General features: G+C 44.5%; 1 protein-coding gene across 2 annotated transcripts; it reads left to right on the top strand.

Moving 5' to 3' along the window:
- Positions 1-245: 245 nt before the first annotated feature.
- On the top strand, positions 246-14357 carry LOC137662531 (L-threonine 3-dehydrogenase, mitochondrial). Of its 2 annotated transcripts, XM_068399061.1 has the most exons (10): positions 246-334; positions 2385-2497; positions 5876-6077; positions 6836-6878; positions 8268-8338; positions 9094-9243; positions 9333-9505; positions 10317-10407; positions 10882-11151; positions 11387-14357. In XM_068399061.1, exons 3-10 carry the CDS (start codon positions 5894-5896, stop codon positions 11524-11526), a joined length of 1122 nt encoding a protein of 373 aa, XP_068255162.1. In that variant the 5' UTR covers positions 246-334; positions 2385-2497; positions 5876-5893; the 3' UTR covers positions 11527-14357. The 2 variants fall into 2 exon arrangements, with proteins under 2 accessions (XP_068255162.1, XP_068255250.1); XM_068399149.1 differs by lacking the exon at positions 2385-2497 and having other exon boundaries at positions 247-334.
- The last annotated feature ends 1861 nt before the right edge of the window (positions 14358-16218 follow it).

Here is a 16218-nt window from a genome sequence, read left to right as displayed (position 1 = left end):
CTGTGATTCTGTGTCTTGGGGACCTCCTGTGCTTGGGCTCGTCCCTGCTGACCCCTTGGTGCTACCGAGGCCCAGGAGGCTCCGTCCGCCACCCCCCGCCCGCCGGCAGCACCGCGCCTCACAGTGCATGACGTCACGCCTGCGTGCCGTCGCTCTGACGTCACCTCACTCCCCCCCACACACTCCCCAATCTCCTCCCCTCCAGCCGGTGACGTCTGGCTTCAGCCCCGCCTCCCCCCGCCGCCCCGGGGCCTCTGGGGGCGCGGCGCCGGGCGAGCGGCACCCGGGAGCCGGCGGCGGGGAGAGGCGGCGGCAGCGGCGGGAGCTCGGCGGGGTGAGCGGGGCGCGGGGCCGGGCCGCGGGGCTGCGGAGCCGCGGGGTCTTGGGGCTGTGGGTCCGCCCCGTTACCGAATGAATGAGGCGGGGGAGGGGGACGGGTGCTGCTCCCCAACGGCCATAACGGCCGCTCGCCTGAGGGGCGGCGGGCGCCGCTCCCCGCCCTGCCTCGCCTCATCTCCGGGGAGCGACCGGGCCCTGCCCGGGGACGGAGCCGGCTTCCCCCCCAGCCGCCCGCCCCTCGATCTCGGCGTGAGGTGCCGCCGCCCGTTTGGCGCTTGGGAGGGGAGCGGCGCTTCGAGCCCTTTCACGGCCCTTTTGCTTCTCGCCAGGGCCCTGCCGTGGGCTCAGGGGTTTTCTCCGTGGGCTCAGGGGTTTTCTTCACGCGTGTCACCCGCACCGGCCCCGTCGCTTCCTCAGCAGAGGCCCGGTGTAAGGTGGACCGTTCCTTGCCCGCTCCCAGCCCGTCACGCCGTTCCGTAGCTGCCATAATCTGACTTGGTGGTTTTTCCTTTCTGGTCGCTGAGGTCAGGTGTCCGGTTGGTCCCTCGGCGTCTCAGGCTGACGTCGTGCCTTGGCCTTCGCCAGGGCTATGCCGGCGTCCCGCGGGCGTGCGTCACCTCTGTAAAACAAGCCGTGGAGGCTGCGTGCGTGTGTCAAGGTTATTTTAACCGAGGTTAGCCAAGAGCTGCCTGCCAGAGGGAACAGCACGAGCCCGGCCACCCCTCTGCCCTGCCCTGGCACACCCACGGTGCCATGGGACATGCGGAGGGACGCAGGGTCCCCTTACCCCAGTTCGGGGCTCTCCGAACCAGAGGAAATGCCAACAGGGACATGTGATGGCTTGGGTCTGTCCAGCTATCCAGGCTGTGTTACTCAATGATCTTAAAGGTCCTTTCCAACCAAAATGATTCTAAGTGTTGGTTGAGCTGAGAGCAGCCCCTGGTTGTTGCAGCTTGAGTGCTCCCAAATGCAGTGGTCTGGTGGACATCCCAGCTGGCAGCCCTTGGGCACCAGGGAGTAAGGCTTTCCCGTGGGACAGGCAAGGTGGCATGTGCTTCATCTTCTGGATGCCCAAGGCGGGAAGTGTCTTTCCACTCGAGCTCTTCTTGACGCAGTTGGAAAAAGTAGAGGAGCTTTCCAGTGCACGAGCCCTTCTTGAAGCAGAAACTGTGTGTTTTGGAGACAAGCATGAGCTGAGAACGATAGCTTGGAGTTTAGTGTGTTGGTGTGGACCATGTTCCTGAGGCTCTTGGCCATTGTGAAAGTACTAGTGGTTGGGAATCTGTGAGATCCTGTGCCCTAAAGAGTGTCTTAACTTTTCTTTGAAAGCAGCAAGTTCTGGGCTTCTTTGGTTAGCTTTGTGGAAGAGCATCCTGTGGCATCTCAGCAGCTGTGCAGCCCCCAGAAATGCTGTGGGAGATTTGGGGTTTGGTTCTGACCTCTCTCTCCTCCCTCTTCCCCATTTTCTTTGAAGCTTACTGTTGTGGGATTTTCCAGTCCAAACCCATGAGTTTCTTATCTTTCTTATCACCGTAATTTTCTATTAATAACTAATACATAAGAAGCTATGAGCTTCTATAAACATTTTTTTTCTTTTATACGAGCAACAGGTGCTTGCTGCTTATGTAACACTTTGGAAATCTTGCAAAGGAGCAGCAGCTGGCAGTTAACCTGCTAAATGTGGTTTTATGAACCTGTTTCTTTTTTTCCCCCCCTCTTTTCTCTCTCCCTGTGCTTTAATCTTCTTACAAAACTCAGATATTTCCTCCTATCCAAGGAAGATTATTGCCTTACATTTGAACGTGTGTTTGCTTTATACTAATCCTTTTCACTACAACCAGTTAGTTTCAAACCTCTCCTTCAGAGATCACCCTCGGTTGTGTGGTTCTGTTAGTTAAAGGAGCTGGTTGCATAACTTCCAAGTCCTCTGCCTATCGCAAAGTTACAGACGTTTCAAAATCAAGCATATGTGAGCAAAGTGATAGCCCTGGCTGCTGCTGCTCTCACGCGCACGCTTTTTTTTTTTTCCTTTTTTTTTTTTTAAGGTGTGGGACAACTCCTACTTTCTGTCAGGTTTTGATTGGCTTTCCAAAGAGGCAGTGTCCTATAAATTGCTCTCTCCCCTCGTGCTTCTCCTCTATCACCAGCTGAGGGACAGGTGAGTATAGAAGAGGGGAAATTCCAGCGTGTGTTGCTTAATCCTTGAAATTAGCGTTGGTTATTAATTTAAATTAGTGGGGTGGGGGAAATAAATTCCATGTTTCCTCATTTTACTTGATCTAGAAGACAAAAGGGCTAGTTTCTATTATCAGTTTGGGTCGATGAGTAAAACCAGTGACTGAGAAACTAGTTAGAAGGTGATATGGGGGGGGTGAAAATATATATATAGTATTTTTTTCTCTCCAGTTCCTAATGGTACAGCAGTATTATGCTTTGAGATAGTAAGAAAGAGAAACCTATCAAAAAAAGTAAGGTTTTTTTACATCAGTTAAATGAATACTCTTGTGTTCAGAGCTGTTAATAACTCCTTGAAGTTATTTAAAATGGGAAACTCTGATCTAGCAGAATGGGCTTCTCTGTCCAAGTTGCTTTTTCAAGTTAATCACCGTTTTGGGGCTACCTTTATCTCATGGTTGGTTTGGGGAAGTGTTTTTAACGGGTGCTATTTATTTCTTTATATATCTATGCACTTGCTGGCAACTTTTAGAATTTAATAGCTAGTTACACCGTTTTTTCCCCCCCTTCGTGTTTGAAATAGAAGTACGTGCGTGTCGTGGGTGGGATTTCCACATGCAGCTGAGCTGCTCGGTGAGCCAGGGGTTTTTCAGTGTCTGGTATAAAATGTGTTTACTGTTCTTGTGAGTCAGCCTAGACTTGCAAGTAAATTCTCAGCTTAAGCCTGTGTGGTTTTGCTCTGGGTGCATTTGGAGAAACCAGTCCAGTAGGTGGGAAACCAATTTGATCCTAGTGTGGCATTTTTAGGAGTAACTAAAGTTGGTTTGTACTGTGTTTATAAAGCTCAAAAAGCCTTTTCAGGTACTTTAAGGGGAAATTTTCTGTAACAGAGACCAGTGAGCCTCTCTTAGTGCTGTAAGAGTTTTTTATTATCGCATTCTGAAACAAGAAGGGAGTATCATGGTTCTTTAAAGGGCTAACACTGCCCTTTAACACTCCTACGTTGGTTTCCTAGGGAGAAACATGTCTTATGAGACTGAATTGTCTGGGTATGTCTGACTGCTGCCTCCTTCCCCTGCACAGCTATTTTTGCACCTATTGGCTAATGTCAAGTAAGTTTGGCAAGGGTCGAGTCTCAAAACCAGGAAGAACATGTTTTGTGAAAGTGGACTTGTAGGGGAGGGAAATCTCCTTAGTGCCTTGGCTGAGCGTCAGAGAATGGTTGGGGCTGAAGAGGACCTCTGGAGGTCATCTGGTCTGACCCCCCTGCTCAAGCAGGGCCACCCAGAGCTGGTTGCCCAGGACCACATCCAGATGGCTTTTGAATATCTCCAAGGATGGAGACTCCACAACCTCTCTGGGCAACCTGTGCCAGTGCTCAGTCACCCTCACAGGAAAAAAGTGTTTCCTGATGTTCAGAGGGAACCTCATGTGTTTCAGTGTGTGCCTGTGGCCTCGCCCTGGCACTGGGCACCACTGAAAAGAGCCTGGCTCTGTCCCCTTTGCACCCTCCCTTCAGGTGTTTATATACATTAGTAAGATCCCCCCAAGCCTTCTCTTCTCCAGGCTGAACAGTCCCAGCTCTCTCAGCCTTTCCTCACAGAAGAGATGCTCCAGTCCCATCATCATCTTCGCAGCCCATCAGCAGTATGAGCTGAACATAAGATGAATTGTACTAATCAACGCTAGAGAATCAAGATAGGAGAAAGATGTCATAACCTCTTAGATAGCAATTAGTTACCTCTGAGATTGACTTCAAAAGGAAATGGGGCTTTTTCACTCAAGGAATAGCTTATTTGCTCTCATTTTGTGGGTGGAGTTAAATGTAGGTATATCAGGTTGGTGTATAACAAGGAATTGCAAGAGACTTGTGCAAAGCCTAGAGGAGATAGAGCCATTGCTTCTGTAGCACCGTGACAGGAGAGAGAGAGCTTTAATAGATCAAGCCTATAATCAGGGTGACTGATCCCTCTAGTGGGTTTGTGGCTGTGAGGTGCAGCAGAGGCTCGGCTAATTCATCAGGATACTAATTGACCACGCTTCTCAAGGCAATCAACAAGTGAGCAAACAAGTCTAAGTGGGGGGGAAAGATGCGTCTTGGAATAAGTATCTTTGATCAGTTTTAATAAGCAAATGTGATTTTTAATAATGCACTCTTTCGGAGGGGTGTCTTATTAAGCATGTGATAGGAGTTTAGCAAGTCTTCTGTATTTAAATAGCAGGACTCCCTAAAGGATCAGAAAATTCTCAGCCTTGTGTGTTGCTGTAAGTGAAAGGAACACCCATGTTAATTACCTGTTTGCTTTTCTATACCTACTAGAATTGGTAGTGCTGGAATTCATCTGCAGCAATTAGCTGCTGTAATTTCTTGTCGTGGCCTTCCTTCTTCCCCGCCTTTCCTTTTTATAATATATGCCACAGGAACATATGAGAAAGGAATTGACAGGGTAATCTCAAGCAAGCTGGCTTGAAATATGTTTTCATCTGGGAATTTACTTATTCTGGCACTTTGGGAAAGAGAGTTAAAAGTTGTTCGAAGGGGGATAAGGAAGAATTTAAGTGATTGTCCCTTAAGAATTTGAAAGAAGTAAACTGGAACCTCAGCAAAGACCAGTTGTGGATGCATGTGTGATTTATTTGGGGAACGTTCTTCTCCGTTTCCTTCCCCAGTATGAAAGATTTGGAGAGAGAGAAAACCAAACTTGCAGGTAGCTCAGGGTAACCTGGGGTTATCTTTGCAAAGTGTACAGTGAGTGAGTAGTGTCTCTCTTTTGTGAAATAATTAGGACGTTTTCATGAGTCCTGGGTAAATACTGCTCCTCCTTTGTTCACTTCTTGGGTCCTGTCCATCGTGCGTGTTAAGCTGGAGCAAAGCAGCGCTCTAGACAGAGATTTACTGCTGCCTCTGTTGGCTTAGCTGGATCTTGCTGATGCAATACTCAGAAGGTTTGCTTGTTCATGGCAGTCTACAAAACCTTCCCTCAGAAGTACCTGCAGCGAAGCTGTGTAATCATAGCAGCTGAACTTGCTGAATGCTGTATTTGTTGTCTTTTTTGCTTGAAGTCATGTTTTCCAGTGACTCTTTTAGGCTTAAACTTGAACTATATTCTCACTTTTCGTTATACTGGACTCTGTGCTAGGGTGGTGGGTATTTTCTTGACCTCACCCTGGTGAATACATTACCTCTGTTCATGTTACTTCCCAGGCTGCTTCTAGTAGATGTGGCTCTCGGTTGGCACATCAGCTAGGACTTGGATTGCATCAAACTTCTCTTCCACCCTTCAGAGTTTTCTAAGGGAGTGTTGAAAATGTTTAACGTGGTTGAGTCATTTGTGACTAATCTTTTCTCTCGTTCCCACAGTGTATTTGAAGGAGGAAGATGCCGATTGTCAAAACCGTGAGCAGAGCTGTCAGCCAGCTGCTGCAGAGCTCTGGTTGTGGATGTGGGATTTCCGTCGTGCCTGTTCGATGCATCGGAGTCTCCCCCCGCCAAGTGGCCTCCGATGCTAGCTTTCACTCAGTTTCTTTTTCCGAGTCTGATCATCCTCGGGTGCTAATTACAGGTCAGCATTCATGTCATAACTATTCCTGCTCCAGCTTCTCAGTCGAGTTCCCCGCTTCCCTCCTCCCTCCCTGGTGAGCAGAACGCTGATGGCAAAAATACTCAAAATATTCTGGAATTGTGGTGATCTTTCTCATATGGTGATAAGATCAGTCCCATGTGCCCTTTCCTACTATTTTTATTCCAGAAGTCTGTTAAAACCAGTTCATGGGGTTTTCCTTGAGAACAATGTAAAAGCTTTTTGTCTCACTGAGAAAAATAGTACTCATCTGACCTATGAGGAATGGCTGAGGGAGCTGGGGTTGTTTAGCCTGGAGAAGAGGAGGCTCAGAGGTGACCTTATTGCAGTCTACAACTACCTGAAGGGAGGTTGTAGTGGAGTGGGAGTCGGCCTCTTCTCCCAGGCAACTAGTGATAGGACAAGAGGACACAGCCTCGGGCTTCGCCAGGGGAGGTTCAGGTTGGACATTAGGAAGCATTTCTTCTGAGCAAGGGTCATTAGACATTGGAAGGGGCTGCCCAGGGAGGTGGTGGAGTCACCATCTGTGGAGGTGTTTAAGAAAAGCCTGGACATGGCACTTAGTGCCATGGTCTAGTTGCCATGGTGGTGTCAGGGCAATGGTTGGACTCGATGATCCCAGAGGGCTCTTCCAACCTGGTTGATTCTGTGATTCTGGGATGTGATACATAAAATGATGGACATCTGTATTTTGATATAACTTTTCCACTGATTTCTGTCTCGTGTGTGTTGCCTTTTAGGTGGCCTTGGCCAGCTTGGAGTGGGACTTGCTAAGCTTCTGAGGTATGTTATGATTCTTTGACTTGCTGTTAGTGAGGTATTCAAGCTTTAGAAGCAATAATTTTCAGGAGAGTTATTTTTAGATGAATCCTACTGACAATTGCAGATTCTTTTTTTGGCTCTTGGTTTTGTAAATAGCTTTAAATTTTCACTATCTTTTTATTTTGACGTACTTTCTGTGTGTACATTGGTCACGATTCCCAAAATAACATAATTTTGTTTAAAGAGACTAGCTACTGACTTCAGTTTGCTTCCAGGTTAAATGGAAGTATTCGGAATCCAAATCTTCAACGAGTGGTCAGTTTTCCTTTTCTCTGTTTTAGTCTAGCCAAGTAAGGCTGGATTTGAGTGCTCAATAGAGAGACAAAGGCTGGGATTTAATGCAGTTACTACAGAAGAGAAAAAGTGCAAACAGCTGCTTGAAAAATTACATAGTCCTTTGCTAACTACCCAGCTGTTGGGCTTTACAGCTGCTGACTTTTATCTCTCTGAGAATTTCAGTTAAGTAACTTCAGGAATAAGGTGCCCTGTTTAGTGAAGTGCAAACAAAAATAAAGATTAAGATACAAGATCTTGAAATTTTTATGATTTGTTCAAAGATGAGATGATGCAGCAAAAGGAGTAAATCAAAAATACGTTTCTTCTGGCTCTTTCGGTTCCCCCACCTCACATATACACTTATCTTATTCTTTCGTGGTATCTTTTCAAGAAGTGTAAAATGCTTTCAGAGCTCTCCCTTGTCCATATCCACACCCCCTCAGCTCCAGAGTATACTTTACACATAGACGGTGGTTGTCGCAGAGGGTTTGGACTACGACCAAAAGTGAGCAAACTCACTGAATTCAACACTTTGTTGCAGTTTGGATGCTTTTTACCATTTCTATGATATATGTAAACATCATCCACATCGTGGAAGGCTGGAATGTACCCCAGTGCCGTCAGACTTGCTCTCTGCGACAGCCTTGTGTTGATTAGAAAAGCACGAGGCAGAGATTACTCAGTTGTATTTACGTTGTTGATATAATTAGCTGCAGTTACAGCAAGCCCAGTGGCTTTTTGTTCTCTGAAGGGGAGTAGATTATCCCTTGAGTAAAAATTTTCAGCCAGAAGAGGGTAGGAGGGTCTTTCTTCTCAATGTATTTTCATTTTCTAAAAGATTTCTCTATGCTTATGCAGACTTTCACTGCTACTAGAAGTAGATTACTACTTTTCTAAGATGCTATATTGACATTCAAAGGATCGGTGTTTATTTTTGTAGTGCAATAACTGATTTCATTGTGGAAATTCTTGTCCTTCTGGTATATCTCCTGATAAACAGAATAGCAGCATAGCAACTTAGGAATTATCTTGAAGACTGTGGACTCACTGTACTGTGTGGGTATTTTTACACAGGAAACACTTTGGAAAGAACAATGTGATCTTATCAGACATTAGAAAGCCTGCGGATAATGTTTTTTATAGTGGTAAGTGACTGGGGGAGCATATGGAAAAAAAAACTTGACTTTACCTCTGATGTTGATAGACTAATTACCGAAGTCTAAATGATAAGTGGATTAAACTGAACAACTTGCTGCTTGAACCTTCTGGATAACGCCTTCCTGCTTTGGAATCTTGCCAAGACATTGATTTCTGTGGTCAGTTATTCCATTTTTCCAAATATTTTTCTTTGCATTTGTCACTATCTCCTTGCCACCTTGTTGATCAGAATAACTACTTGAGTCATGTTGAGTTTGGCTGCTGTGCTCCTGCTGTAAAAAAAGATGCATTTATTCATTTGGAGGAAACAAGTTGGAAATTAAATTTATGCTTTGTTTTTCCATGCTCAGGCAATTTTTATGATAAGATGGGTGTAAAGTAGGATTTTTGGATTATTTTCATTAGAAACTTGCATAAGTTTTTCTTCATCATGACTGTTTAGTGATGGATTTAGATATTTGAATAGTGTACACTAGATGTTCCATGTTTTCATGCCGTTGACTGGATAAAACAAGAGTTCTTGCATCAGTCTGTTGTTGAGGTAAAGGCAGAGGTTTCCCTTCATTTCTCCTGCTTATTTACTAATTTATTGACCACTGCTGTTAGGTGTGCAGTCAAATCCTGAATATAAGTATGGTCAAGAAGCAGCAATTTCATTTCATGTAGAAATTGAAACTGAAGAACTTTTCTTTACATCCATTCTTCCTGGCATTCAGTTTCCTACTGGTTCCATTTCTTCTAGGTCCTTTTATCTACGCGGATATCTTGGACTACAAGAATTTACGTGAGATAGTGGTGAATAATCGGATAACTTGGTTGTTCCACTATAGCGCTTTGCTCAGTGCTGTTGGAGAAGCAAACGTCCCTTTGGCCAGAGCTGTAAATATTACTGGTATGTGACAAGGCTTTCAAGTTCATGACTCCTAGAGAGGCTTGAGAAAGTGCAGTGTATGTTCTGATCAATCCTGTTGTTTGTTTCAGGCTTACACAATGTTCTGGATATTGCAGCTGAGCATAATTTGAGGCTCTTTGTTCCAAGCACTATTGGAGCCTTTGGACCCACCTCTCCTCGAGATCCAACTCCTGATCTCTGCATTCAGAGACCAAGGACAATCTATGGAGTCTCCAAGGTTCACGCGGAGCTCATGGGAGAAGTGAGATTTTTTTATTTTATTTATTTCATGAAAGTTCTGGGAGATTTCATTGCTTTGGGAAGATTCCTTACTGCCATGTTTTTTTCCCCATTTTTTCCTTCCTTCAGGCTTTATTATTCAATAGTAGTGTTGAGGCAGCTTTTAAGGACAAATATCTTTTGAGTTTTGTTGGAAAAAGTACAAAGAATTGGAAGCTGGCAAACATCTAACTTTCAATATCATTTCTTTCCCTGGTTCTTTTGACTTTTGCCTCTCTGCATCGTCTACCAATATGAATGGCATTGCGTAAGTGACAGTGTACAAAGCCTTGCAAAGGCATGCCAAGCTGTGATGACTTTTGCTCCCCCCCCAAAAAAAAAGACTAAAGTCAAAGCTGTGGAAGCTGGTACACGCACAGCTTCTCTTTTGGCTTTGTAGTTTTTTTAGAAACATAACATTGTTAAAGCTGATATTTTTACATACAGTTTCCTCACACTTCAAATTTATGAAGGACAGTGACAGGTCTGAAGACTGTATTAACCTGAAACATCTCACAAACTTGGGAATTTTCAGTTTCTGAACACTAGATCTAGACCCTATGTTAGAACCAATCCATATCTGCTGATGTGGGTGTAAACTAGAACAGGGCAAGCAGGGAGATCAGCTACATGGCAGGGAATGGAGACTGTTCAGTAGTTTCTTTTCTTTTATCCCTGTCAGGGGATGGTTACAGAATGTGGCTTCATTCTGTGGCAGATTTTTCCTGTGGAATCAATGAGTTGTGTAGCCTAGTCTTGATGTGTAAAGCTATGTCTCTCTCCTTCCCCCATAGTACTATCATTACCGGTATGGCCTAGACTTCCGCTGCCTGAGGTACCCAGGGATTATATCTGCTGACTCTCAGCCTGGTGGGGGAACAACTGGTAAGTGACTTGTGTGTATTTCTCAGTATTGCAGGGAAGAACAGCAAAAACATAAGCCAGTACAATCATTTGTAATGTGTTTGTAGAAATTTAATCTCAGTAGAGCATCAGTGTAGAGATGCTGTTTTAACAGCGTTACAACAATGCTTTTGTCCACCTCAGCCTAGGGCGTAACTTCGTAACCTTTACATTTAAACAGTATCTGAGAGATTTTAGATTAGTTACACTCATTGAGACCATTTCCTTTAAAAATAATTAAACTCTGCTGTCTTGCTACAGTGTGCAAATGCTGCAATAGCATTGGGATATTTTGGGATGACTTAATGCTCCTGCTGTACAGTGTAAATCATACACAGTTCTGCTGCTAGATTTTAGACAGGAGACTTTGGGGGTGGTCTGAGGACTGTTGACTGTCATGAAGTGAACAACACACTGAGGCAGATGAGTACACACATCCGTTGTTCTGTTCTACAGATTATGCTGTCCAGATTTTCCATGATGCTATAAAGACCGGCAAATTTCAATGCAACCTAAAGCCAGACACTCGTCTCCCAATGATGTATATTGATGACTGTCTGAAAGCAACTCTGGAGGTCATGGAGGCCCCCGCAGAGGCACTGAGTATGAGGACATACAACATCAGTGCCATGAGCTTCACTCCTGAAGAGCTGGCGCAAGAGGTGCAGAAGCACATTCCTGAGCTCCAGGTGACCTACAACGTGGATGAAGTCAGGCAGGCCATAGGTTGGTATCATCTTCTTTGGTGGTGGGTAAGAAAAAACATTACCTTGTTATATGTTAAGGGCAAAACAAAGTTTCTTTTCTTTTTAGGCACTTGCAAGTTGCTCTTGTACAGTTCAAGTCTTACAGTTTGAAATTCAGCTTTAGTAGTTCAAATGGCCAGTGATGATACGTCTTGAAGTTTAAAGAAGTTTTTCTTAAACCTCATGCTATTGTTTCTTCTTTCTTTTCATTGCAGCTGACAGCTGGCCGATGAACTTTGATGACAGAAACGCCCGGAGGGATTGGGGTTGGAAACATGATTATGATCTCCCTGAGTTGGTGACTACAATGTTCAGCTTCCTTGGGTCTGACTCCAGGATTGCTCAAGCTAACTGAAATACTTTGTAAGATGTTTCCAGATTTCCACAGAGGACCAGGAAGAAATGGCTAAATTAGTTTATCATTTTCTGAGTCTTAGAGCATGTCAGTTATTAATCTTCGTAAGTAGCAATGGAGTTGGGCAGAAACACACTGTGGCTGGAATGTACTATTAGATAAACAACATCATTTGGTACTGTCTCCAAGCACAGCACCGTTGACAAACACAGAATTCTTGAACTTTCACACTTAAGCAGCTAGAAAAAAAGAAAAAAAAAAAAAGCACTTACTCCTGGCTGATGACTCTCCAGTCATTCCTGCTGCCTGCCTCTTCTCTGGCAAACAACATGGGGCAGTATTGTCAAACCTGGTGTTTTGGGCTTATGCTGCAAAGTTAACGATAGGTTCTTCATTTTCCTGGTGGAGGATGTTAGATTGTAGTAAGAGATGGTCCTTTCTACTCTTTGCTTACAAAAGAGAGATGAGAAGAGCTACTTCATGTTTCCAAATTGCAGGGGTCGTTGCAATTCTAGTTTGAAATCAAACTTTGGTCGATAGTTCCTGTTTTTATATATATAAATATATATATATATATATAGTGCTGTATAAACATATACTTTTCTATACATAGGGCATACAAAGTAGCATTATTCTTATAATGCTTATAAATGTGAAGGGGAATAGGACTTGAATTCTCATTATGCTTTAAAAAAACAGGGTTTACAAGCTAAGCTTTGTCCTGTTGTTTGAAAGTGCTGCTGCCTTCAGTTTAACCTTGGAGGTAGGTCTGAAATCTGAAGAGCTGTTACATGTATGTGAATCTGGGGCGTATTGCAAGAAGGCGATGCCCATGTATGGGTTTCTTGTTAATTAGCACTACTTTTGGTTATCCTGGTTGGTTGCCGTGCTAGCACGATGACATACTGCCTGGAGCAAGTTTTAAAGGTGGGCTAATGATGGAGCCTTGTGGTAGAGTCAGGTCAGCCTTTGAGATCTGTTTGTGTTCACTACGTTTTCCTCGTGCACTGTAAGCGTGTTTGTAAATGCTATTTATGTGTAACTGTCGTTCGCTTTTATTCTTTAGAGAGGGATCCAGAAGCTGAAACCATCTTCTAGCTGCAGTTAAGGGCTGTGCTGCTCATTGAGTTTCATGCACAGGAGATTCTAGGATTAACAAGGCAGTCTTAGATGCATGCAAGGAAGATACGTCTATTGAAAAGCTACTTAGGAGACTCTGAGAAACGACAAACTGGAGAGACAGGAAAGCCATTTTTAGGCACAATATCAGTTTCCATGGGTGTGAACCCGAGCCATCGGCTGCTGTAGCTGTAGCATGCCTTGAGAAACAGCCTCTGGGAACTTTTGATTTTATTTTTTTTTCAAAGAAAAAATATTTTTCATTTTCAAAATGACTGGAAATTCCCTATATGAAGCTCTCCATCCTTTTTGTCTTGTATACTCCAATAGCACGTGTAGGTAAACACGTTCAAGTATTTTTTTTGCCTACAACTTGTTTGCTAAGTTTTCTGTGACCATGCTTTGGTAGTTGCGAGCCTGTTACGCTCTCTGCAACCCTGCAGTGTTTCCTCAGTAAGCGGATAACTGACATGACCAGACTTCTGTCTCTGAAGGCGTCTACATGCTGCAGGGAATGTTTTCTCATGAAAGTAACTTTCAAATGAAGATTCTGTGGTGAAACCCAGTTATTTTAAACATTTGTTAAACTTTTATCTCAATTTTGTATGTATCTTACTGTTTCATCTGTTGGCAGAGTGTGCCTTTCCCAGGTATTTAAGCTCAAAAACCTCTAAGGTTGTGTCCTGTTATTGAAAGGGTTTTTTTTATATTGTTTACATTTCTGAAAAGACAAGTTTTTAAACTTTGGCGGCTGTTGTAACTATTACATTGTTCGTGTGTAATATTTGGCCCAACGGGCCAGCAAAGTTGGCCCACCATAAGGAAAGACTGGCTCAGGTTTTGCCCCCTGCCCTGCCAAAACAGGATTAACTCCTGGTAAACTGTTACGCTGAGCTGTCAGGTGAAGGGTTTTAACGTAAGCTGAAGTGTTTCGTCCATTCCAGTCTCTCGTAAGTCAGGCCCTGGGCACTCGTCATTGCCTCTGTTCCATGAGACATGTAAAATAAAGAGTTGTTGACGGGTCTCACTCCATTTCTTTACTTGGAGTCGTGGAGTCTACTCCCCTCACCCTTGTTCAAAGATCCAGTTAACACTAACGAATGAAGAGCAAGAATGTTCCTTCTTCTGAAACGCACTGTCCTTTGTTGTGGCGTTGCACGAAAGCTTTGGATAAGGTGTTATGGTAACGGGGAAGTTCAAACCTATGGCATTTTGAACAAAAGTGTTTGGGTTTTTTTTTTTTCCCCTGCCAAAAGTTGCTGACTTCATTTAGGAGCAGCCATTTAAGAAGCTTCTATTTTGCAAAATCCGAAATAAACCATATTGCAACAGAGCGTTGTTTGGAGGTAACAAGGTGGTGATAGTCAGGGAATGTGATTAGAGATGAGTCTGAGTCCTGTTTGAATTTCTGGTTTTCAACCTGTGACCAATGGTACATGTATTTCCCCCCCCCTCCCGCCCTTCCCCATTAACTTCTGTTGTAACTATGTTACAGTATTTTCTGTATTAAACCCATTTGATGTGGTACAAAATGTCTGACTTCTGCTACCAGTTTGAAGTTTGACTTCTGGGCAGAGACTTCTCTCATGACATTTGAGCGTTGTAGCTGTTAAATTACCTATTCAGGAAAAAAAAAAAGTTGTTAAGAATATTTTTTCAAATGTTGTAAGTCGTGGATGATGCCTACTTTAATAAAATCCTATGCAGATGTATCCTGGTTCTGTCATCCTTGCTTAGAGCCCACAAGAGCAGCGATGAAGGATGCTGGTTAGTGCTGAAGCCTGTTCTTCAGCTGCAGAAGTGATGCATAATTTGAGGCACAGGGGAAGATACAGACCCCCCCGGTCCCCAGCCTGTGCAGTGACTCTCAAACGTGTATGTGTGTTTAACTGCTGATTATTCAACAGAATCAGTCAGGTTGGAAGAGCCCTCTGGGATCACCATTGCCCTGACACCACCATGTCAACTAGACCATGGCACTAAGTGCCATGTCCAGTCTTTTCTTAAACACCGCCAGAGATGGTGACTCCACCACCTCCCTGGGCAGCCCCTTCCAATGGCTAATGACCCTTCTGAGAAGAAATACTCCCACTGCTCGGTGTAGCAGAGAGTTGCTCACAGGCAGATGCAGCATGGTTAATCTTCAGTGAGCCATCAGGCAGCTGTATGGGCTGTGCTTGTCGATGGCAGCTGTTCAAAGTGCTGGGTTTCAAATATTCCTCTGTCACATCTAGATTTCTTAGCCCTGTCTCATGTTGAGAAGGCAGTTGGTCTGTCTTCAGCCATGTTTCTCTCTCTCTCTACATCCACGCAACTTTGAAATGGCAGGAAAAGAGCAAGAGAAGGAAGAGCTTTAAAAAACATATGCAGAGAATTTAAGAATGCAGGGTTCTCATTCCTGCTTCTGTGCAGGTCTTGGCTCCAGCTGTTGCACAGCCAGTGGTGTCCATCAGCGGGAGAAGTTTGTGCAGATGTGAGAATGAGTGTGGTCTTAATAACTTACTGTGGACCTGCCCTGCCTCGTTATTCGATGAATAAACACTCCCTTCACGTTAAACAAGGCCTTTCCCCCCTCCTACGCATCAGCTTTCTAATGATGGGAACTTCTCATGGAGGAAGCATTCCACTTGACCACGATTTAATGACTGATGCAACCATTACGTTTCTTGCAGAACAGGTGAGGGTGTTACAGCACCACGCTCTTTCCAGCTACTTCACTTTGATAATTAGTTTGACTCTTGTTTACACACACTCAGTCTGGCTTCTATAAGTGCTATAGGTGATGGTGCTTCATCTAAAGCTGCTGTAGCTGAGGAGACGATTGCCATTACCCTTCAGGCCCTGCAAAAACTATTCTATTTTTCTCTTCCCTCCACCATTTTCTTCAATGATTTAAGAGTATTTGACCCTGTGATCATATTCATGGAGCAAAACCAAAAGCCTCCTAACTTTTTTGCTTTTAATTCTCAGATTTACCTCTCCTTCTTGCTGGTTTGCCTTGGAGTCAGCGATTGGCTTCGTTGTCCTCACTTCACTGTTCCCATTTAAGAAGGAACGCACGGAGCTGAAGCAATGCTGACACCGTGGTTATCAACAGGCGTACGCTAAAAAGCTTTAAAGGAAGGAACTGTTTGGAAGGGGCTGCCCAGGGAGGTGGTGGAGTCACCATCCCTGGAGGGGTTTAAGAAAAGCCTGGACATGGCACTTAGTGCCATGGTCTAGTTGCCATGGTGGTGTCAGGGCAATGGTTGGACTCAATGATCCCAGAGGGCTCTTCCAACCTGACTGATTCTGTGATTCTCAAGGTGTGAGTGCCGATGGAGCGTTGCTTGTTCAGCTTCCCCTGGGTTTTGGAGTTGGTACTGAACTACGTGCCTCTGTGACAAAGCGCTTGTAATACCCAGACTGCTGAATCTGAAACATGGCCCGGGGGAAGGGTCTTTCTGTCATCCTGAAAGTCACTGCCCAAGCCTGGGATAGAAATGCAAATCCTGCCTGGGTCTGGGTCGTAGTATCGTAGAATCACAGAATGGCTTTGGTTGGAAGGGACCTTAAAGATCATCTAGTTCCAAC

The sequence above is a fragment of the Nyctibius grandis genome, chromosome 1 (genome assembly GCF_013368605.1).
Source record: "Nyctibius grandis isolate bNycGra1 chromosome 1, bNycGra1.pri, whole genome shotgun sequence".
Classification (NCBI taxonomy): Eukaryota; Metazoa; Chordata; class Aves; order Nyctibiiformes; family Nyctibiidae; genus Nyctibius; species Nyctibius grandis.
This window is presented reverse-complemented; position numbering and strand designations above follow the sequence as displayed.

What these genes read in the sequence shown, in the direction of transcription:
- LOC137662531 (XM_068399061.1), top strand. Translation starts at nt 5,894, where the DNA reads ATGCCGATTGTCAAAACCGTGAGCAGAGCTGTCAGCCAGCTGCTGCAG. An exon ending in CAGAGCTGTAAATATTACTG is followed by an intron (nt 9,244 to 9,332) that starts GTATGTGACAAG and finishes TGTTTGTTTCAG; the next exon opens with GCTTACACAATGTTCTGGAT. An exon ending in TGAAGTCAGGCAGGCCATAG is followed by an intron (nt 11,152 to 11,386) that starts GTTGGTATCATC and finishes TTTTCATTGCAG; the next exon opens with CTGACAGCTGGCCGATGAAC.